Genomic DNA, 23,304 nt, shown 5'->3' on the forward strand with positions numbered 1-23,304 from the left:
TGACTAAATGCCTGAGAAACAGTGGCGGCGATAAGGGGGGGGCATTGCCCCCTAGTTTTGGAACCCAATCGCAATCACCGGAGAAACGTTACAAACTTAGAAATTTAAGGCTTTATGTATGGCAGAATTCAACACATATGAAAATGCAAGAAATGCAGTGAAGATACCTCAGTGAAAAATGCAGCAAAAACTGCAAATTCAAATAATACTTTCTATTGATTGATTTAGTTTATTTTACTTCGCGTTTTGTGCCTCTTGGCTAATTTGCGAAGATGAGGATGAGTGATGAAAGGATGAAATTGATGAATGGACATTCACAAACAACCAAGCCCGACCAGGATTCGAACCCGGGACCCTTGGCGTCGCAGCGCGATGTGCTAACCGCTCGGCTACAGGGTCGGGCAAATAATACTTTCTAGTCCCGCTGAAGAAAAAGGACTATTATTATTCTTATCACCATTTTCAAGGTCATGGAAAAAATAGCTGGGCGATACCACTGAGGCATAGTCACAAGTATACTTCTTAAGAACAAAGAAGATGAAGTTTATTTACCTTTTGATAAGATAACATAAGGGCAATATTGAGGATCTATTCAACAGTATAGTTCCGGACAAACTTGAAGACAGTCTAACTATATCATCTTCACAACCTTGATGAGGTCTGAAGAGGCGTGTGGTCCCCACGTGGGTGTCCTTATAAGATCTGACAACATTGAAATCACTCACGCCAGGACGGCAGGAAACCAACTCGAGTCTCTTGCGTGCCATTTAGACGACATATCGACTTGACCACAACAGCTCTTGTTAAAATTAAAGTTTTATTTTTCTCCGCAAGCCATTGAACCGCAAACTTTTCCTATAGTTTGTCCAAGAAGTATGTGGACCAAAGTCGCGCATAACGGTAAAGAAGGAAAGGAAGCGAATAAGCGGAGAGAAGCAGTGCGTGCTCATGCAAATGGGGGGTGGCTGCGGTCGCGTTGCCCCCTCATGCGATCCCCATTCCCTCTCTCGAGTCACCACTTGCGCAGAAGACGTGTTTTCAATTCAATTCAATGGTCTTTATTCTTGGGCGAGATTCAGCAGATGCTGATCTACCACCTAACCCGACAAAGAAAAATGTAGCAAAGTACCTAGGTACATTATTATACATGAAGATTATAAGACACTACATAAGTAAAATAACATAAAAGAAACTATAACAAAAATACTACTACGCAAAGAAAATCACAAAAAGAAAACAGATGACAAAATATATACAGTGCGTGTATGCTAATAAATGAAAAGATAATAATATACATGTATTATTACTTAGCTTCGGTCCAGTTTTTTTCAATAATTCACAGGAAACAGTTTTTAATCGTATGTGGTCTTACTTTGCTTCTGATCATCAATCAGTGAATCATATACTGCCCTACGAAAGTGTTTGTAGTTCAGTTGCTTTATTTCGTTCGGGAGTGCATTCAGATTTTAGGTGCCATGTAACTGAATGAAGATTGCGAAACAGAAGTTCTGCAGCGAGGTATATGGAGATTAGCGGCGCTTCTGGTGGAGTATGAGTGCGTTTCACTCCTGGCTTTAAGCTTTACACTCAGATAGTCCGGTATGTTTTTATTTATAACATTGCAAGTAATGCAGGTCATGTGCAGTTCTCTCCTTCTTGCCATGTGGAGAATTTTGTGCTCATGCACAGGGAGAACGTGTTCGTGATTTTTAAATCTGTAGACGTACCTCATGCATGCATTTTGGACTTTCTGAATTTTGCCTGAGAGCCTTTTTGTGATTCTTGGCCCGTAAACAACATCGCAATAATCGAAAAGAGGATATATTAAAGATTGGACCAAATTTAATTTAATTTTGGGTGAAATAAAGTCAACAAGCGTGTAAAGGCTCTTTAGCACTGAATATCCTTTACCGCACTGTTTCAGTACATGTTCAGACCAGTCTAATGTTTTCGTTCGCTTGCTTCAAAGACTCCTGGGACAGAGTATAGGTAAATGAAATGTTGGTATAGTAGGGCTGAAATATCCTGCAACTAGAAAAATAAAACAGTGATTGATTGATTTGCTTTATTTTACTTCGCTTTTATGCCATTTTTGTCTAAATGAGGGATGACATGATGAAATTGATGAATGGACTGTCACAAACATCCACGCCCAGGCCAATTTGATTGATTGATTGAGTTGATGTTTTAAGTCCACTACATGCACAGTAAGGCTAATCGGGACGGACCTACAGTTTCAAATGAGATCCGAACCACTATGTGCCTCCACTGGGATCGAACCCGGGACCCCTTGATTACAAGGCGACGACGCTACCACTGCGCCATCGGGGAGACGCCCAAGCCGGGATTCGAACCCGGGACCTCAAGCGTCGTAGCGCGATGTGATAACCACTCTGCCACGGAAGGCGGCAAAGAGTAAAACATGTCACAATCACTACGAATAAGTTTATACAATATGTCTTTGTTGCAGGGCCGTACGTATACAGAAATATTGTTTGGATTCAACTTAAGGATAGTATACTTTTAGTTCAATGATAAAATTTCTCTGTAAACAATTTGGACATAATTAGTGTTGCTCACGGGACGGGACATGTCCCGTCTCGTCTCGTGTCTCGTCTCGAAAACGAGACGAGACACGAGACGGGACAAAGCTTTTCAAATTCGAGACGAGACGAGACAGGCATTCCGTCTCGTCCCGTCTCGAATTTGAAAAGCTTTGTCCCGTCTCGTGTCTCGTCTCGTTTTCGAGACGAGACACGAGACGAGACGGGACATGTCCCGTCCCGTGAGCAACACTAATTATGTCCAAATTGTTTACAGAGAAATTTTATCATTGAACTAAAAGTATACTATCCTTAAGTTGAATCCAAACCAATATTTCTGTATACGTACGGCCCTGCAACAAAGACATATTGTATAAACTTATTCGTAGTGATTGTGACATGTTTTACTCTTTGCCGCCTTCCGTGGCAGAGTGGTTATCACATCGCGCTACGACGCTTGAGGTCCCGGGTTCGAATCCCGGCTTGGGCGTCTCCCCGATGGCGCAGTGGTAGCGTCGTCGCCTTGTAATCAAGGGGTCCCGGGTTCGATCCCAGTGGAGGCACATAGTGGTTCGGATCTCATTTGAAACTGTAGGTCCGTCCCGATTAGCCTTACTGTGCATGTAGTGGACTTAAAACATCAACTCAATCAATCAATCAAATTGGCCTGGGCGTGGATGTTTGTGACAGTCCATTCATCAATTTCATCATGTCATCCCTCATTTAGACAAAAATGGCATAAAAGCGAAGTAAAATAAAGCAAATCAATCAATCACTGTTTTATTTTTCTAGTTGCAGGATATTTCAGCCCTACTATACCAACATTTCATTTACCTATACTCTGTCCCAGGAGTCTTTGAAGCAAGCGAACGAAAACATTAGACTGGTCTGAACATGTACTGAAACAGTGCGGTAAAGGATATTCAGTGCTAAAGAGCCTTTACACGCTTGTTGACTTTATTTCACCCAAAATTAAATTAAATTTGGTCCAATCTTTAATATATCCTCTTTTCGATTATTGCGATGTTGTTTACGGGCCAAGAATCACAAAAAGGCTCTCAGGCAAAATTCAGAAAGTCCAAAATGCATGCATGAGGTACGTCTACAGATTTAAAAATCACGAACACGTTCTCCCTGTGCATGAGCACAAAATTCTCCACATGGCAAGAAGGAGAGAACTGCACATGACCTGCATTACTTGCAATGTTATAAATAAAAACATACCGGACTATCTGAGTGTAAAGCTTAAAGCCAGGAGTGAAACGCACTCATACTCCACCAGAAGCGCCGCTAATCTCCATATACCTCGCTGCAGAACTTCTGTTTCGCAATCTTCATTCAGTTACATGGCACCTAAAATCTGAATGCACTCCCGAACGAAATAAAGCAACTGAACTACAAACACTTTCGTAGGGCAGTATATGATTCACTGATTGATGATCAGAAGCAAAGTAAGACCACATACGATTAAAAACTGTTTCCTGTGAATTATTGAAAAAAACTGGACCGAAGCTAAGTAATAATACATGTATATTATTATCTTTTCATTTATTAGCATACACGCACTGTATATATTTTGTCATCTGTTTTCTTTTTGTGATTTTCTTTGCGTAGTAGTATTTTTGTTATAGTTTCTTTTATGTTATTTTACTTATGTAGTGTCTTATAATCTTCATGTATAATAATGTACCTAGGTACTTTGCTACATTTTTCTTTGTCGGGTTAGGTGGTAGATCAGCATCTGCTGAATCTCGCCCAAGAATAAAGACCATTGAATTGAATTGAAAACACGTCTTCTGCGCAAGTGGTGACTCGAGAGAGGGAATGGGGATCGCATGAGGGGGCAACGCGACCGCAGCCACCCCCCATTTGCATGAGCACGCACTGCTTCTCTCCGCTTATTCGCTTCCTTTCCTTCTTTACCGTTATGCGCGACTTTGGTCCACATACTTCTTGGACAAACTATAGGAAAAGTTTGCGGTTCAATGGCTTGCGGAGAAAAATAAAACTTTAATTTTAACAAGAGCTGTTGTGGTCAAGTCGATATGTCGTCTAAATGGCACGCAAGAGACTCGAGTTGGTTTCCTGCCGTCCTGGCGTGAGTGATTTCAATGTTGTCAGATCTTATAAGGACACCCACGTGGGGACCACACGCCTCTTCAGACCTCATCAAGGTTGTGAAGATGATATAGTTAGACTGTCTTCAAGTTTGTCCGGAACTATACTGTTGAATAGATCCTCAATATTGCCCTTATGTTATCTTATCAAAAGGTAAATAAACTTCATCTTCTTTGTTCTTAAGAAGTATACTTGTGACTATGCCTCAGTGGTATCGCCCAGCTATTTTTTCCATGACCTTGAAAATGGTGATAAGAATAATAATAGTCCTTTTTCTTCAGCGGGACTAGAAAGTATTATTTGCCCGACCCTGTAGCCGAGCGGTTAGCACATCGCGCTGCGACGCCAAGGGTCCCGGGTTCGAATCCTGGTCGGGCTTGGTTGTTTGTGAATGTCCATTCATCAATTTCATCCTTTCATCACTCATCCTCATCTTCGCAAATTAGCCAAGAGGCACAAAACGCGAAGTAAAATAAACTAAATCAATCAATAGAAAGTATTATTTGAATTTGCAGTTTTTGCTGCATTTTTCACTGAGGTATCTTCACTGCATTTCTTGCATTTTCATATGTGTTGAATTCTGCCATACATAAAGCCTTAAATTTCTAAGTTTGTAACGTTTCTCCGGTGATTGCGATTGGGTTCCAAAACTAGGGGGCAATGCCCCCCCCTTATCGCCGCCACTGTTTCTCAGGCATTTAGTCAAGGTATAAATGACCTTTCGCTCCCTTAAGATCTAATCGGCCTTCTGAGAACACCTCAGATATGGAGAGAAACTATAGCATATATTAGCTATCTGCAGTCTGTAGGATTTCTTGCTACTACTGATATTCTTTAGTTATACTTCACACTTTCAAAGAAGCATGAAGGAAATAATGAAGATGTTTGTGTTCCCCATAAGACGTTTTGCAAACGTTTCCCATAAAAAGTTGTCACTCGAATTTTTCACCTATTTGAAATTTTGTATTACCACCTGTCTAACCCCGTAGCGAATTCCCTGCCCGCCCCTGCTTCTGATGCCCGTGTGGCACTGCCAACGCACAGTAGACGTTTATAGTCATAGACTGGCCGCTCGCTGGTGAACCACGTCGGGTTACTGGTGGAAGGAGGAAAGCTTTCCATTCATAGCTAATGTCGGGTCGAGCTGGTTCATGACCGCTTCTTGGGCGAGAATGCGCGGGTAAATGTATCGTAGTTGCAGACCCCTACTTTCCACTAGGAATGGTCATAAAATGAGGATGACAGATATCCGGTTTTCAAATTATCCGATATCCGTTTCGGATGCAACGGATAATTCGGATAATACAGATTTTCAGAAGATCCCGTACAGTGAAATACAAACATGACGAACAAAAGAATATGTCGCTAGGCCTAAAACGGACAAACTACAGGGTGATTCTTATCGAAACGGCCCGACAAAATAAGCTGTAATATAAAATATACCACATAGATATTAACGTAATTTATACATGGCTGATTGTGTGTTCGCTGTCACCCAGTAGGTGCGCACGAAAAACACTCGCTGTTCTACAGAGTGCTCCATGACTGTCGCGTGGGCACTGCAAACACGTTCGTACGTGCACCGTTACGTGTCCTTGAACATTTCAGCATAAGTGCTGCCACCTGTCGGACCATCCGCACACCATCCGACTCAGCACGGTCCACAGATTAATATGTCGTAATTGTGAACAGTTACATGCATCACCTACAGCATTATTAGCAAATTCATCAAGCCGGTTCTATAATCTACGGGCAATTCGAATATCAGGATAATCTGTGTATCCACATATGAGAATATCCACCAATATCCGGATAAAATGTTATAAATGTCGATAAAGTGTTCTCTGCAACGTCAGAATACAAATTTGCTGCGAACATGTGCATTAGATACGAGCAGGGATGTTCTTAGAATATTTCAACTCTAACCATACATATGAAACATAAATCTACTATTCTCTGCGGGATGTGAGAACGAAGTCAAATGTAATCCAATGCACGTGGTTTCTGAAAAATGTTATGTATTGCTATAGCAATACAGTGCATGTGATAAACCCATACCACTAAACGTAATTATTATACTGAAGTTGTACGAGCTCTATGTTGTGGTACTTTATACGTATGAGCTGTAAGTCCTGGTACTTTATGCGTATGAGCTGTAAATCGTGGTACTTTATGCGTATGAGCTGTAAGTCCTGGTACTTTATGCGTATGAGCTGTACGTCGTGGTACTTTATGCGTATGAGCTGTAAGTCCTGGTACTTTATGCGTATGACCTGTAAGTCCTGGTACTTTATGCGTATGAGCTGTACGTCGTGGTACTTTATGCGTATGAGCTGTAAGTCCTGGTACTTTATGCGTATGAGCTGTACGTCGTGGTACTTTATGCGTATGAGCTGTAAGTCCTGGTACTTTATGCGTATGAGCTGTACGTCGTGGTACTTTATGCGTATGAGCTGTAAGTCCTGGTACTTTATGCGTATGAGCTGTAAATCGTGGTACTTTATGCGTATGAGCTGTAAGTCGTGGTACTTTATGCGTATGAGCTGTACGTCGTGGTACTTTATGCGTATGAGCTGTAAGTCCTGGTACTTTATGCGTATGAGCTGTACGTCGTGGTACTTTATGCGTATGAGCTGTAAGTCGTGGTACTTTATGCGTATGAGCTGTAAGTCGTGGTGAGCTGTAAGTCGTGGTACTTTATGCGTATGAGATGTAAGTCGTGGTACTTTATGCGTATGAGCTGTAAGTCGTGGTGAGCTGTAAGTCGTGGTGAGCTGTAAGTCGTGGTACTTTATACGTATGAGCTGTAAGTCCTGGTACTTTATGCGTATGAGATGTAAGTCGTGGTACTTTATGCGTATGAGCTGTGAGTCGTGGTGAGCTGTAAGTCGTGGTACTTTATGCGTATGAGCTGTAAGTCCTGGTACTTTATGCGTATGAGCTGTAAGTCCTGGTACTTTATGCGTATGAGATGTAAGTCGTGGTACTTTATGAGTATGAGCTGTAAGTACTGGTACTTTATGCGTATGAGCTGTACGTCGTGGTACTTTATGCGTATGAGCTGTGAGTCGTGGTGAGCTGTAAGTCGTGGTACTTTATGCGTATGAGATGTAAGTCGTGGTACTTTATGCGTATGAGCTGTGAGTCGTGGTGAGCTGTAAGTCGTGGTACTTTATGCGTATGAGATGTAAGTCGTGGTACTTTATACGTATGAGCTGTAAGTCGTGGTACTTTATACTTATGAGCTGTACATACATGACCTCATGGACAAAATAACACCAGAACTCACATGTAGTAAAATAACTATATGATTACAATAACTTCGTTCTTCTAGTGGATGTAGTATAGACTCACTCGTCTTCTTAGCTACAATCCCCAGAACTTTTTCTAAGCTTAAATCTGGAGAGATGTGCTTGCAATGTACACATAGTACATACACGTACTTTTTGTGTCTCGCGAATGGAAATTTCCAACGTACGAAAGGAACCTGATCATGAAGATGTGCAGTACATAGCTGTCATTCATCTGCAATTGCTATTCAACGCACGTGTCACTCCTGAAGGTCATATTGCAGATGTCAAACATGTTTTTTTCAGCATGGTAATTTGCGTTTATTAACCTGCGTTCCATTGAGAAATTTCCATGCAAAAATGTAACCTTGAATTTATTTTTTTTAACGTTCGTGTGCAAAACTTTTAGGTATTTGCAATTATTAATGTGTGAATGCAAAATATAATAATTACATACTGTTTGCCAAAGAATTTGCGAGGGAAAGTGGACGGATAGTTAAAAATGAGATCTGTACATGAGATTCCTTAAGTGGAAGAGACAAGTAGGTCTACTCCACTGGAAAATGAATGTCAACCTGAAATTACGAGGGAGAATCAAATGAAAACCGCAATTAATTTTTTTCCACTAATTTAATGCAAGGATAATGTTTGATTGTACATTATTTTTCTATATAGTCCCCTCCCAGTTCAATGCACTATGCCATCGGATAGGCAGTGCATCGATACCCCGTGAGAAAAATTATTTTGGTTGACTGTGTAGCCACTCGTGCACCACCGATTGGATGTCTTCATCAGACTTGAACCTCTGCCCTCCAAGGTGCTCCTTTAATGGACCAAAAATGTGAAAATCAAATGGAGCAAAATCTGGTGAGTATGGCAGATGTGGTAGTCACTTGAAGCATAGGTCATCGATGGTTTTTATGGTTGCATGAGCAGAATGAGGACGGGCGTTATCATGTTGAAGCAAAACACCTGCACTCAGCAATCCCCTTCGCTTTGAGCGTATCACTGGCCTCAAATGGTTCTTGAGAAGGTTGGTGTAGGTGCCACTAGTCACTGTCGTACGTGGGGGCATGTAGTGTTCCAGAATAGGACCTTTCTTATCCCAGAATAAAGTCAACATGACTTTCACTGGAGAGGGTTGGCTGGGAAACTTCTTTGGTTTCGGCAAAGACGAATGTCGCCATTCTTTGCTTGCACGTTTCGTCTCCAGTTGAAAATGGTGTACCCAACTTTCATCCCCGATGACAATGTGAGCTAGAAAATCCACACCCTCCTCTTCATAACGCCTCAGCAGCTCTTGACATGCATCAACCCGACGGACTTTCAGTTCCTGCATCAGCTGTCGAGGAACCCACCTGGCAGACACTTTTCTGTAGCGGAGTTCATCATGCACTATGTGTTGTACTGAATTGAAGCTCATATTCAGCAAGGAAGTCATTTCAGCCAGGGTGACACGCCGGTTTTCCTGAATAAGCCGATCTGCTGTGGCGCTGAGCCTGACCCGGATGGGGATCATCAGTCAATAAAGTCGTACCTTCTGCGAATTTCTTGCACCAATCGTAGACTTGCCGCTGTGACAGACAGGTGTCCCCATACTTCGTCTGCATTCTCCAATGAATATCAACCGATTTCACACCTTCACTCCATAAAAATCGAATAACTCCACGCTGTTCCTGCTTGGTGCAACTGCGTAGTGGTGCCGCCATCTTGAATCATCTGTTACTCACATCCAACCCCACCTACCGCCACTGCTTCGTACTACCAACTCGGAAAGACGTCAAGGACTGTGTCTGCAAATTTCCAAACGCCTAGAAAGAAGAAAAGTTTTTTAATAGCACTTTTGCGGTTTTCATTTGATTCTCCCTCGTATATACTTCATAGGCCTGTTAATTCATTTCAATTACAGTAGTTTGTTTTAATTATTACAAGGGCTGATAATTACAAGTAAGACTGGTACACGGACGTCACTGGAATGCGTCACGTTCAAATTGAAACGGTATTTTTTAAAGTTGGCAACACTGTTTTTGTAGAAATATCTTGTCACCCCCCCTGAAAAGACAATCTTATTTGATGATTTTTTTAAAGTTAGCAGCACTGTTTTAGTAGAAATATCTTGTCACCCCCCTGAAAAGATAATCTTCTTTGGTGATTTTTTAAATTTGGCAGCACTGTTTTTGTAGAAATATCTTGTCACCCCCTGAAAAGATAATCTCCTTTGGTGATTTTTTAAATTTGGCAGCACTGTTTTTGTAGAAATATTTTGTAACCTCCCTGAAAATATAATCTTCTTTGGTGATTTTTTAAGTTGGCAGCACTGTTTTTGTAGAAATATCTTGTCACCCCCATGAAAATATAATCTTCTTTGGTGATTTTTTTAAAGTTTGCAGTACTGTTTTTTTGTAGAAAATCTTGTCACCACCCGAAAAGATCATCTTCTTTGGCGATTTTTTAAAGTTGGCAGCACTGTTTTTGTAGAAATATCTTGTCACCCCCTGAAAAGATAATCTTCTTTGGTATTTTTTTTAAATTTGACAGCACTGTTTTTGTAGAAGTATCTTGTCAAGCTCCCTGAAAAGATAATCTTCTTCGGGGATTTTTTTTAAAGTTGGCACTGTTTTTTTGTAGAAATATTTTGTCACCCCCTGAAAAGATAACCTTTGGTGATTTTTAAGTTGGCAGCACTGTTTTGTTTTTGTAGAAATATCTTGTCACTTCCCTCCCCTGAAAATATAATCTTCTTTGCCCCCTCTTCCCGGAAGAAAAAATCCTGCTAGCGCTCATGGATCCGAACTAGTGAATAGCTACAACATTTGTATTCTATAACCTAACTGTAAACACGGAAAGAGAATTTATTTATTTATATACTTATCACCTGTAACAGAGCTATGGCTCCAATAGGCGTTGATAGATTAAAGGAAAGAAGGTTTGCGGACAAGGATGGTGAACCACACGATGCCGTGAAAACGATAAAGAAGGTGAAAAACGCTAACCACTCCGCCACGGAGGCCGATTGAGACGTCCAATTCTGCGATCAACGAGTTTTGACAAGTATCATGTGGAAGACATTTTAAGTCCGTACCTTATGCATCTCGATAGCTTACGTCATGATCGTCTGTACCCAGTGACAAGTTCGTTTACGACCCTACGAGGTGCAATCTCTAGAACTCTTGGCATAATGGCCTTTTGAGAGCCAGTAACTGACGACACGTGTTCTGCGCGTCAGTTTCAACGTCACTATTCTCTTGGTTTGTGGACCTGAATCCGATAGATCCTCTTTTCAATAGGTCCACGATTGGCCTCACGATGCTGCGCTGGTACCAGGAATGGTATTGAAACGACGGCTGTCAAAAGCCATACCTCGCATAGTTGCCAAGGCAGGTTTTCTTGATACCTTCACGAATAACAATCCCTGCTTCTCATCTGGTCTCTGTCTGCAAGGGAAAAGCTTTGATCTCGTCCAGTGGCGCCCCTAGAGAATCGGGTGGCCGCAAGAGTGGATGAAATATTTCGGGGTGAGCTTTGCTTTTCTCTCTATCTTCCTTTGCCCCCTCCTTTTCTTCATCTTCCTCCGTTTTTATCACTTTCTAACCTTCTCTCTTCCTCCATCACTTTTATCTCTTTCATGCTTCGTCTCTTCGTTAATCTTTTCCCATATTTCTGTCTTTCTTTGTACCTAATGTTCTCTATCTTTTGTCTTTCTTTGTACCATGTTTTCCAACTTTCTGTCTCTCTTTTTACCCCGTTTTCCACTTTTCTGTCTCTTTGTACCCCCTGTTTTCCATCTTTCTGTCTGTTTTTGTACCCTCTGTTTTTACACTTTTCTGTCTCTCTCTTGTACCCTCTATTTTCTATCTTTCTTCGCCTCTTCCTCCGTTTCTCTATCACATTCTGTTCTCATCTCTTTCTCCATCACTTTATCCCTTTCATAATTTGTCTCTTTTTCAGTCTTTGCCTTTCTTTCTTCTTCTGTTTATCTAACCCGTTTATTTCTTTAGTTTTTTCTATCTCTATTTATCTGTTCCTTTCCATCTATTTTATAATTTTCCTGTCACTCTTTACCCCTTGTCACTCTTTGTGTGTGTATGTTTCTCGCTGGATGGTTCTGAAAATTTCCCATGGAGCCAATATGGGTTCTTGGTGCATAATTGTAGGCATTGGATACACTTGTACTAGCTCCTTTTACAACGTGAATAGAGCCAATTAAGAATAAACAGTTTTAAAAATAAGGATGAAGTTCAGCTGTTTCGAAGATTGTGCTTATCCTATCACCCCTCCAATTTTTAGACAAGAAAGGACAAGCAGACACGATATGTGCCACTAGCACTCAATACGCATGCGTATATTCAAATCAGACTCCAAGTTTTCCAGTATAGCACACACTACGTATATCGTGGTTGTAATTGCAAGGAATATACCTCTACTATATAACAATATCATTTAACATTTTAAACTTTCAATGCAACTTTTAATAATTACTACACTACTGAAATCGACTGGGAATGTCGAGTACTTTTTCCGGCATGACTTATTTGAGTAATTTGTTCATTTGTTGCAACGAAAAAATATATATTTGAGTTTCTGTGAATCCATGGATTCTACCTAATATTCTTTTGGATTTTTTTTCTGAAATGCATTGTTGGCGTGCCTTTTTTTTGCCAAGGTCTACTTTTATGTGCTATTTTCCAAGTGGTACAACATTTGAACCACCACAAAACAAACAGTAATCAAAAAGTAAGGTGGTGCCACTGTGCTTCAGCTGGTCTATCAATGGATGTACCACCATGAAAGAGTTAAAAACAAGTATGGCATTACTGAAGCTGAAACAACTTGTTTTATCACAATGTAGTCTGCTCTTGTCTTGAGATTGCACCATCTACAGGGTGCATAGTCTATTTGAGGGCACCACATTTTCAGTGTATAAGAACTTTATACCTTAACGTGTCGTTTTTGTTGCAGATATACGATGACTGAACCTATATTAACTCAAGAAATGAAAAGGATTTAGAATTTGCTAGGTTTGAATGTTGCCAGATCATTTGTCCATAAAGTTTGGAAAGAGTTGGAAGCCTCCGGTTGGAATGTTTCAACAGTTTCGAAGCGAAAAAGGCTTTCTTGACGTTCTGACATTATCAATTATACCCCCGGAAAGTCAATGAGGGCCATTGCAAAGGAACTGAAGGTGTCACAGGGCACAATTCGAACATTGGTTCATGAAGACATTCGATACAAGTCGTATGCGATCAGGAAAAGTCAGTTCATGTCTGCAAAAACGAAAGAGAATCGTCTGCTCCGTGCAAAACGGTTACTCACCAAATTCAAAAACCCTGAGGAACATGGCATGCTGTGGTTTTTCTCAGATGAGAAAAACTTTGATCAAGACCAAAAGGTCAATCGCCGAAATGACAGATGGTTATGTAAGGATCCTTTTAAAGTTTCCAGAGTTATGCATACCACGTTTCCAGCAACTGTGATGGTTTTAGGAGTTGTGAGTAACGAAGGACACGTCATGCCACCCCACTTCTTTCCACAGGGTCTTCGAGTTAATGTTACAGCCTACATTGAGGTTCTGCAGAGTGTTGTTAAGCCCTGGATAGACAGTGTACGCAATGGCGGGGTGTACGTATTTCAACAGGACTCTGCTCCGGGAACTTTTCTAACGTTAGAAGCGTCGAATGACATGGGTACCTGGGGGATACCATAGGGGGTAAAGACGGTCAGGGGCGTGATGCTGATCACATCACCCCCACTCACGATCGGATCAAGAAAGTGTGGGGCGTTACCCCCACACCCCCTATACGCCTTCATGGCGTGGTGCTAAGCACAGGGGAGCCCTTTACCTTTTTACCTTTTTTACCTCTGCTCCTTCTCATAAGGTTCACATTACCCAAGAATGGATGTCAGACAATCTACATGACCATGTCACAACCAATTTGTGGCCCCCTAACTCTCCAGATCTTAATCCCGTGGACTATTATGTGTGGAGCGTTGTTGAAAGAGAGACTAATAAACATCCACACAAAGAAACAAACACACACCAAAGAATCACTGAAGGCAGCCATTGTCAAGGTGATGTCGGAAATAAACAAAGACCACTTGATTCAACGCTTACGGTCCCGTCTCGAGAAAGTTTTTGAGACTGAAGGCGATTTTATAGAATAAACCTATTCAGAACTTTTGTTTCTCATGTGTACCAATTTTCATGAAAATGTATTTGATTTTGGACGAGATATGGTTATTTTTCAAAATTTACGTAAATGTCCTCAAATAGCCTATGCACTCTGTATAAAATCTAAATCTCTATTTTGTAAAGATAGCTTCAGACATTTGTTCATCATTATTAAATATAATAATTCAGTTTCACATTGTAATTTGGATTTTCTACTTCAGCATGTACCTTTAGTTTTAGGGGGCATGTCCCCTTGCCTCCCTCACTTATTACGCCGTGCCACTTGCCAGCTTATCTGCACGTTATTTTTGGAGCAAACGATGGGAATGTCTGGCTGATATTAACAATGTTTGACGTAATGATACCACACATACGCAAGTGTTGATAGAAGAGGAAGAGGAAATGTTTCAATGAGCCATGATTGACACGTGTTTACTGTTAACAATGAAAACGAACATCCGTTCAGGAAATTGAACACACCATTAAGTCTGGTTTAATGACGTCGATTTTGTTACATAAACTCTTTGTAGATATATTGCTTATTTGTCCTTCAAGTGACGTGCATGCACCAATCAAGTCGATTTGTGGCATGCATTCGCAATGTATAATCAGGTGAACTGAGGCGGTGAAGATGAATGGTGATTTGATGAATTAAATTAAGGCGTACAATGTCCATAGAGTGACGTCAATTTCAAGAGGCCATTCACATTCATAAACTATTAGAACTTACCGTAAAGTTTACAGTATTCTACCGTTAAATTTAACAGCCTACCTGCTAATTTACAAATACGAAATGCAACAGTTTTTATCGAGAGTGCATGCGCGCTCATGTCCACCTCTCTGCAGTGTGGATACAATGAAAAGTAAACATAGAATCAAATTTGATTGATTCGTTACTTATTAAAGAAAATAAAAACAAAAGTTCGCAAGCAATACTTACTAAAATAAACAAAAACCTAAGCTCAAGAGTGATACTTACTAAGACAAATTTAATATGTCAATATTTATTAAAAACAGTGAAACCATAAGTGCGAAAGCAATACTTATTAAATCAAAGTAAATGCATAAGCTTAAAGCAATTCTCGTTAAAACAAATGAAAACGTTAAGTTCAAAATCAATGCTCACTAGAAGAAATTTAAAAAAAATAATTTTGAAGGAAACAGTTATTGAAAAAAATATAAACATAAGTTCACGACAAATACCTACTCAAACAAATAAAAACGTACGTTCAAAAACAACACTTACTGCAGGTCTAACAAATTAATAATTTAAGTTTAAACGTAATTATTTTTAAAACAAATGTAAAACGTAAGGAGGTCAAAAGTAGTACGTACTACAAGAAATGAATAATTTAAGTTTAAAAGGTCGCAACCTAATACTTATTCAAACAAATGAGAACATAAGCTGAAAAGCAATGCTTACTATAGGTCTAACAAATTAGTAATTTAAGTTTATAAACAATACTTATTAAATCAAACTAAACTTAAAAGCAATACTTATTTTAATATAAAAACTTCAGTTCAAAGCAATACGTACTATCACAATAAGTGAAATTAAGTTTGAAGGTAGTACTTACTAAAACATTTAAGAACAAAAGTTCAAAGCAATTTTATTTAAACAAACTAAAACATAACTTTAAAAGCAATTCTTGTATTCGTGAAAACATGTTACAAAATAAAAATTGGTCTAAAACTAAAAGAACCATCCGAGGTTACAGTGTGCAAGTGTTGGTTTAGTCCCAATTAACCGTTCCGAACACAAAGAAGAAACCGTGTATTATTTGACACAAGGTTCGAATGAGACGAGTATCTTTGGTCAACTGGTTCCGTAATAAATACGTTTATTATTAGCATCACAAAGGCATATACTCGTCCACATTAGATTTCCACCAGTGATTTTGCTTCGAATAGAGTCTCTTTGAAACAGGATCACGTTTTAATACATTTTTAATAGGTTTTGGCTCATCGTGCATGCTTGTGCTCACCCGTCTGCGAGGTCTAATGCTCTACAAAGAGCTGTGAGATAGCAGCGATGTGAGATATTTTCCAAGGTTATTCACTACATCAATTGACATGAGCATGTTTAAAACATGAAACTCCGTCGGGATTGCTGTGAAAAGCAAGCTTTATGCAAGTTAATGTGATCAGCTGCATGAAACGTGCAATGCATATCACGATGTTCTGATGCCATTCAGAAACGGGCATTGTGCTGTGAAAGGCTCTTACTTTCTTAGTAAAACACCAGGATTTCTAAAGACTATATTTAGTCACAAATGTCCAGAATGTGAAACATCTCATTGTAGCAGGAAACAAGGTTAGAGTATGAAGCAAAGTATTGAATTATTAGGAAGGTCAATTGCATGGAATAATTTGCATTTCAAACAGCTTCTTCAAAGCCAGAGGTGTGCATGGATTATTGACAAATGAAGAAAGAAACTACTCTGTTGAACTGAGAACGAGAAACTTTGTTTCCAGTTCAAAACTCGATAGCTTATAACATGAAAATTTGAAGAAATATTCACACCAGGTTTTTAGAGTTATGACGGCTCTTCTATTGTGATATTTTAAATACTTTTGGTTGAGAGTTAATATGATTTTTCAATTTTGTTATTTAGCGCCCATTTTATGCCACTTTTGTGGCACGACAATGAGGATGAGTGTTGATAGATACGAGTCAGAGACCCATGACGTCACGACCGAAAGTATCACAGCTTTTATAAAACATGATGGCACAGTATGGAAATTAACAAGAACAATACCATGATTCAAGAAGTTATGTAAAATGAGATAAGTACTAAACGGAAAAATGTTAGTTCGCGATTGAGTTCAGAAACTTTGATGAATAAAATCGGACCAAACAGTCCTTATTGTGGTGTAATATTCTGAATGTAATATAGTTTCCACATTACATAAATCAGCGAATGTCATTAAAAACGTTGCCGCAACTGCGATGAGGGATTGCATACAGTTGATTTACTGGTGTGCAGCGTTCGTCGTTGTTTGCAAATGGGCTTTATTTATTTCAAGTTATTTGTTTTAATGAAAGGGCTCGTTCACGAAACGACACTAAGGCTCTTCTTATTTCTTTTAGATCCTGCATGCGACCCATTTTGGTCAAATTGAAGACGTACCATGCGTGTATCACCCACTAACAGTTCCATGGACCAAATTGGCCAGATGTTTCCAATTCGTCCACAACCAGGCTACTATTTTACATTAGGTACTGTACTATACACGCACACAGGGACGTATTATTGTCTGAGTGTCACGAAAGAAGTGGCCCAATTCTAGCTAATGAGAGGAGTATGATTGGAAATTTCAGTAGTTTTTAGTCAATTTTTTGGCGATTAGCCAAAAGTGTCAGAAAAGCGACGCTAAACAATACTACAACCACAATTCAGTATGTTTCAAAATAACGTTCAGAAAAATGTTAATACATATTAGTCCATCACTTAACTCTCTATTGCAGTAAGTGTTGAAGTTAGACTACCAATGTGTTGTCATTACAGAAAGTACAAATGGTAGAATACCCCATGTAGTGTTCAGTGTTCCTTTAAATAAAGTATATAGAGCAGGGGTCTTCAACTCGTCAAACAGTGCGGACCACATTAACTATTTCAATGACGCTCGCGGGGCAAGAAGCAATACTGCGGTATTAAGAACTGTAAGGTGCTGCCATCTACAATTTACTTAATCCGTTTTTTATGTTAAGTAGCCTACTTAATTTTTAAAACGCGTATGGGCCACGGAAAAGGGCTCTGCGGGTCACCGCTGGCCCGCGGGTCATGGGTTGAAGACCTCTGATATAGAGGGTAGACCCCGTTACTCATTGCAGTGGAGAAGGTACAGACCTCAGACCACTTCTGTATTCTTTGCATTACTGCCTCCACTGTGCTCTTTGTATTACAGAAAGTACTACAAACGTCTTTCACCACCGTGCACTTTGTATTACGGAGAATGCAAACGTCTTCCACCACCGTGCTCTATGTATTTTAGAACGTACAAACGTCTTTCACCACTGTGCTCTTTGTATTTCTGTAAGTACAAATGTCTTCCACCATCGTGCTCTTTTTATTTCTGAAAGTACAAACGTCGTTCACCACTGTGCTCTTTGTATTTCTGAAAGTACAAATGTATTCCACCACCGTGCTCTTTGTATTTCTGAAAGTACAAACGTCGTTCACCACTCTGCTCTTTGTATTTCTGAAAGTACAAATGTATTCCACCCCCGTGCTCTTTGTATTTCTGAAAGTACAAACGTCTTTCACCACTGTGCTCTTTGTATTACGGAATGTACAAATGCCCGTCTCCACTGTTCTGTTTGTATTGCTGAAAGTACAAACGTCTTTCACCACTGTGCTCTATGTATTTCTGAAAGTACAAACGCCATGCCACCACTGTGTTCTTCGCATTGTACAAAGTACAAACATCATACTACCACTTAGCACTTCGCAGAACGAAAGGTACAAACGTCTTCCACCACCGTGCTCTTTGTATTGTTGAAAGTACGAACGTGATCCACCACTGTGCTCTTTGTATTTCGGAAAATACAAACGTGTTCCAGACTTCCACAACCGTGGTCTTTGTAGTACAGAATGTACAAACGCAAAACCACCACTTTTCTTTTGCATTGTAGAAAATACGAATGTTAGGCCACCGCTATATAATATGCACTGCAGAAAAAGAGTTTACTGTAGGCCATTGATGTACTTCTTGCATCGCATATATACGTATTTTGTTTTTGTAATGATGCAAGACGGAGTGAGGGGTCTTCCCGATGGCGCAGTGGTGGCGTCGTCGCCTTGTAATCAAGATGTCCTTGGTTCAATACCCGGTGGAGGCACATAGTGGTTCAGATCCCACTTTAAACTGAAGGTCCAGTCCCAATTAGCCTTATTGTGCATAAAATGGACTTAAAACACCAACTCAAACAAACAAACTCAAGACGGAGTGATGCAATTGTGACCTAAATGAACTTGCCGAGAGATAAACCTCCAACCGAAAAGCGCACATCTTATCAAACGCAATCACCCCTTAACTCTCGTTTTGTTGACATTAACAGTTTAGGAACATGGAGAGAGGTGCTATGTACTGCTTTGACTTGTTCACGTATTGTTAATTGTAGGAAATTATTATGCACTGATCTAGAATATATTCATATGCATATATTGTAAGGATGTCATTCTATAAATATTATAATAATTCATAAACTTAGCGTATGACCATGAGTTTAGTGGTCTATAAGTTGAAATTTGCTTAGATGATGAATTAGAAATCAACTCTCAAAGTTATAAATGTGTGTATTGTTTCCGTTAGAATTGAAATTTAACTGAATTGATTGATTGATTTGATGTTTTAAGTCCACTTTATGTACAGTAAGGCTAATCGGGACTGTACCTACAGTGTAAAGTTGGTTCCGAACCACTATGTGCCTCCACCGGGAATCGAACCCAGGACCTCTTGATTACAAGCCGACGACGCTACCACTGGAAATTTAACTAAATTTCTCTCTCCTTAGCCCAATCACTGAAGAATGGTGTCACGTTGGGGTTTCGGGTGTTTTATGGGGAATATTACAAAGAAGGATTATTGTATTATTCACACCTCTTCCTTAAATGCAGTACAATGCGGTTAGTGACAGAGAAAGGGGAAGATATCCTTTATGACCAGTTGGAATAAAAAAAGAAGAAGAACTCTGAATAATAATAGTGTTTTATTCTACAGCATTGCAGCTGACGATGAAGCCTACTGTCGGATTAAAAATTATAGATACTCGAGTTTGGACTGCAATTAAAATTTAACAAGTTCAACTACATAAAAACGAGTTACAAAATTTAGGTTATTCAATTCTGCGACAATCTATGCTAACCAAATATTTTTCCAGTATGCTTTCTATGTTTTAACGTCGTGTGGACAAAAAAAGTGCCGGTTATTTTAGTTTTGCAAAGGTTCGCTCTATTTGAAATTCTATAAATAAAAATGGGTGGTCCGATCGTGATGAAATGATAGTACGGTGCAGGCAGAAAGGATTTATACACAATTCTTTACTTTTCAGATTATTAAAATTCGTCAAAAAACAGGTATCATCAATTTTGTGAAACAACTTTTTCTTAGTATTGGAAGGGTTAAAGTTACAGTGGTGTAAGTCACTTTGTAAGAAAAAATACTTAGACACAGAAACCAGATCTATATAAGTCAATCTGTTAACAGAAAACGTGAAGTAAGTCAGAGATTCATTCAACTGTCAACAGATGACAGTTTAAGGTCTAGTGATAAAGGAAACAGCTGTTGTGTTGATCAGCAAAGTGCTGTGAGTCAGACTCTGTTTTTTTAAAAGAAAAGTGACTTACACCACTGCAACTTTAACCGTCCAAATAGAATATTGGTCTTGTTTCGAAGCTCTTTGCATCATATTGCTAAACCTATTTTGTACAAAATTTTATTCAACGGAGTGAAGGTGAACGTGGCAACACCGCACTCACTGACGCGCAGTGTCAGCCCGCAGTTTTCTGGGTTCAACCCACATTTCGACATAAAGTCGAAGAAAGAGAGGGAGAGAGATAGAAAAAGAAGAAAAGTTATCTTTGTATCTTTCTCTCTCTCTGGGGTGGTTTCCCTCCCCCCCCCCTCTCTCTCTCTCTCTCTCTCTCTCTGGCTATTTCTTTTCTCTCTCTCTCTCTATCCTCTACCAAGGAGAGGGAAAGAAGGACAAACACAGGACAGCACACTGTCCTACAAAGGATATACTGGTCGTAGGTCGAGACGCCAGAGCAGCGTTGGCATGCAAGGAACACTTACCGGTGTGTAATACGTGGAAGTGGGTTGGCTTTTGAGTGCCTCACCGGAAGGTCGCCCCTTACACCAGAAAATCAGCTGGAATACGAGGATCATACCAAAAGTAATAGAAAAGCCAAGTACTTAATTCTAATGTACTGACTTATGTGCTTTTCCACATAAACCCCACTTCTTTTACACATTTTGCCCACCATTCTGGAAGTTTTAGTTCATCCCTGCGGTGGAACTCCGTTCGAGCCTGTCGAATACACTGGCACACTGCTTCCTGAATTGCCTCCATCGTCTCATAACGTTGGCCTCGCATTTGATCCTTCATCTCCTTTGATTCGATATCTCTGAAGCTGTTCATTGGCGCTGGTTTCGCGCTTAACTTTGTGGCCAATTGGCCTCCCCAATGGCGCAGTGGTAGCGTCGTCGCCTTGTAATCAAGGGGTCCCGGGTTCGATACCCGGTGGAGGCACAAGTGGTTCGGATCCCACTTTAAACTGTAGGTCCAGTCCTGATTAGCCTTACTGTGCATAAAGTGGACTTAAAACACCAAATCAATCCAATTTGTGGCCAATTAGCGATGGACCCAACAACCTCAAATTTCCCTGTAGCTTAAGCTTCGGTAGTGCCTTTGTTCTCGTTATTTCATCCACAGACACGCGTCTGTCTTCTTGAATGATTTCCTCCTTGATACGTTTAGTTGATGCTGTTTGAGGGCAACGGTACGAGGCTGTTCTTGGATGCTCGTGTTCCCATCTTTAAAATATTTCACCTCTAACACTGATAGCATCCATACACACATTTCCATAGGCACATTGTCTCTGATGAATTTCTACAGCGGAATTTTCTCTTTAACGAAATTTCAATAACAGCACGTTGTCGGAAGTTTCGTTAGGAGTAATACTTGACAAGTGCCTTACAACATTCAAGCACACACAACAGATGGCGTCACCGACAACACAATGCTCATTCGTATGCAGTTAGAGATTTGCCTGCAGAAAGTTAATGCTCATTACTTTTGGTGTGACCCTCGTATATAGAAATTTCTGTGAAGGAACTTCGTTTCTTCTAGCAAACCTTCTCATGCGAATCCATAACAAGAGCCCCTTGTACTTCGCTAAAATTTTTGACACTCGATGCAGTGCAGGTGCATCCCAGTGGCAGGCTAGTGCAAGGAAATCGTGTTCAATCAAAGATATGACTAACTACGGCTTTCAACGTTCAGTTGATTGCTTGTCGCGTATCACAATATCTCACACCACACTCTACACCGCTCCAGAACGTGGTGCAAACGGTGCTGACACGAAATCCACTACACGATACCAAATCAGCGAAGTAGACGACTTGGTGTTGCACTTTGTAACCAACTAGACACGTGAGTGCAAAGAGAGTCCAACGGTGCAGTGAACTAGATGGGGCCAAGGTCATAAGGCCAGTGCATCAATATATGTTTGTACCTTGTTATGTTTTGCTTCTTTGTAGATAAGGCATTTTATTTATTGCATAGATTCTGTAAGTTTTACTGGCATGAACACAATAAATGTTTGCTTATCTTCATGGGAAATACGAGGGCTACAGCAAAAAGTCATGGCAACATGTGTCGGGATAGAGAAAAAGACAAAATACGCGCAGTCACAGGTTGTCCTGAACGTTGCATGTCGGCAGTTGCTTCTATTCCGCTGCCCACCTCGCAACTGTTCGGTATGGTAGAGCATAATTTCCTAAGGCTTCCACAAGCTCATTGTGACATTCTCTCGCCTTCCTTCCACGGAGAACTGCTATTTTCACATAAGAACGCTGTTCACACCGGGTCACATTCATCCTGCACGACTGTCAAACACGCACTGACTTCCCACTTCCCTCAGTTCAATGCCTTGGCAGCCACTGCCATCTGGTGGCGTCACAATACATTAGCCCCATCTAGTTCGCTCCGCTTTTAGACTCGCTTTGAATATCTTTGCACCGAAGTTGGTTCCACGGTGCAACACCATGTCGTCTAGTTCGTTCATTTGGAGTCAAGTAGCGTATTTGGTGTCTGCACCCCGTTCTGGGTCAGTGTATTTGTGGTGTATGGTCACGTGGTGAGTACTAACTAATCAAATGACCGTTTAAAGCAGCAGACAGGCATTTGTTGAATCTTCTGAACTTGAACACCTCTTTCCGTCTAGTTGGTTCAACATTTCCATGCACCACTCTTGCACCACCCTGACACTGGATACATCTGCACTGCACCGTGTCAAAAAGTGCAGCCAAATAGACTGGGCTATTGCATGTGACGGGGTCTCCACTGTATTTTAAAATTTCTTGCCTGGCCCGCATTATAGCGGGGGAAAATAGTTGCCATGACTATTGCTGTAAGCCTGTAACCCTCGTAAATCATAAATGTCGGCTTAAATTTCAC

General features: G+C 40.3%; 1 protein-coding gene and 1 pseudogene across 3 annotated transcripts in view; both read left to right on the top strand.

The window, feature by feature from the left end:
• LOC145999664 (vitamin D3 receptor B-like) overlaps positions 1-23,304 on the top strand; it is a 153,532-nt gene that overhangs the window by 124,611 nt on the left and 5,617 nt on the right. Inside the window, exon 3 of one of the 3 annotated variants that reach the window (XM_083136794.1) lies at positions 17,212-17,340. The exons of the other annotated variants lie outside the window; for them this stretch is intronic. Within the exon in view, the coding sequence (XP_082992920.1) occupies positions 17,253-17,340 (88 nt within the window). The 5' untranslated portion in view covers positions 17,212-17,252. The remainder of the gene's footprint in view (positions 1-17,211; positions 17,341-23,304) is intronic. 3 annotated transcript variants of the gene reach the window in all.
• On the top strand, positions 10,840-13,655 carry LOC145999189 (uncharacterized; annotated as a pseudogene).

The sequence above is a fragment of the Lepisma saccharinum genome, chromosome 15 (genome assembly GCF_977018435.1).
Source record: "Lepisma saccharinum chromosome 15, izLepSacc3.1, whole genome shotgun sequence".
Taxonomy (NCBI): domain Eukaryota; kingdom Metazoa; phylum Arthropoda; class Insecta; order Zygentoma; family Lepismatidae; genus Lepisma; species Lepisma saccharinum.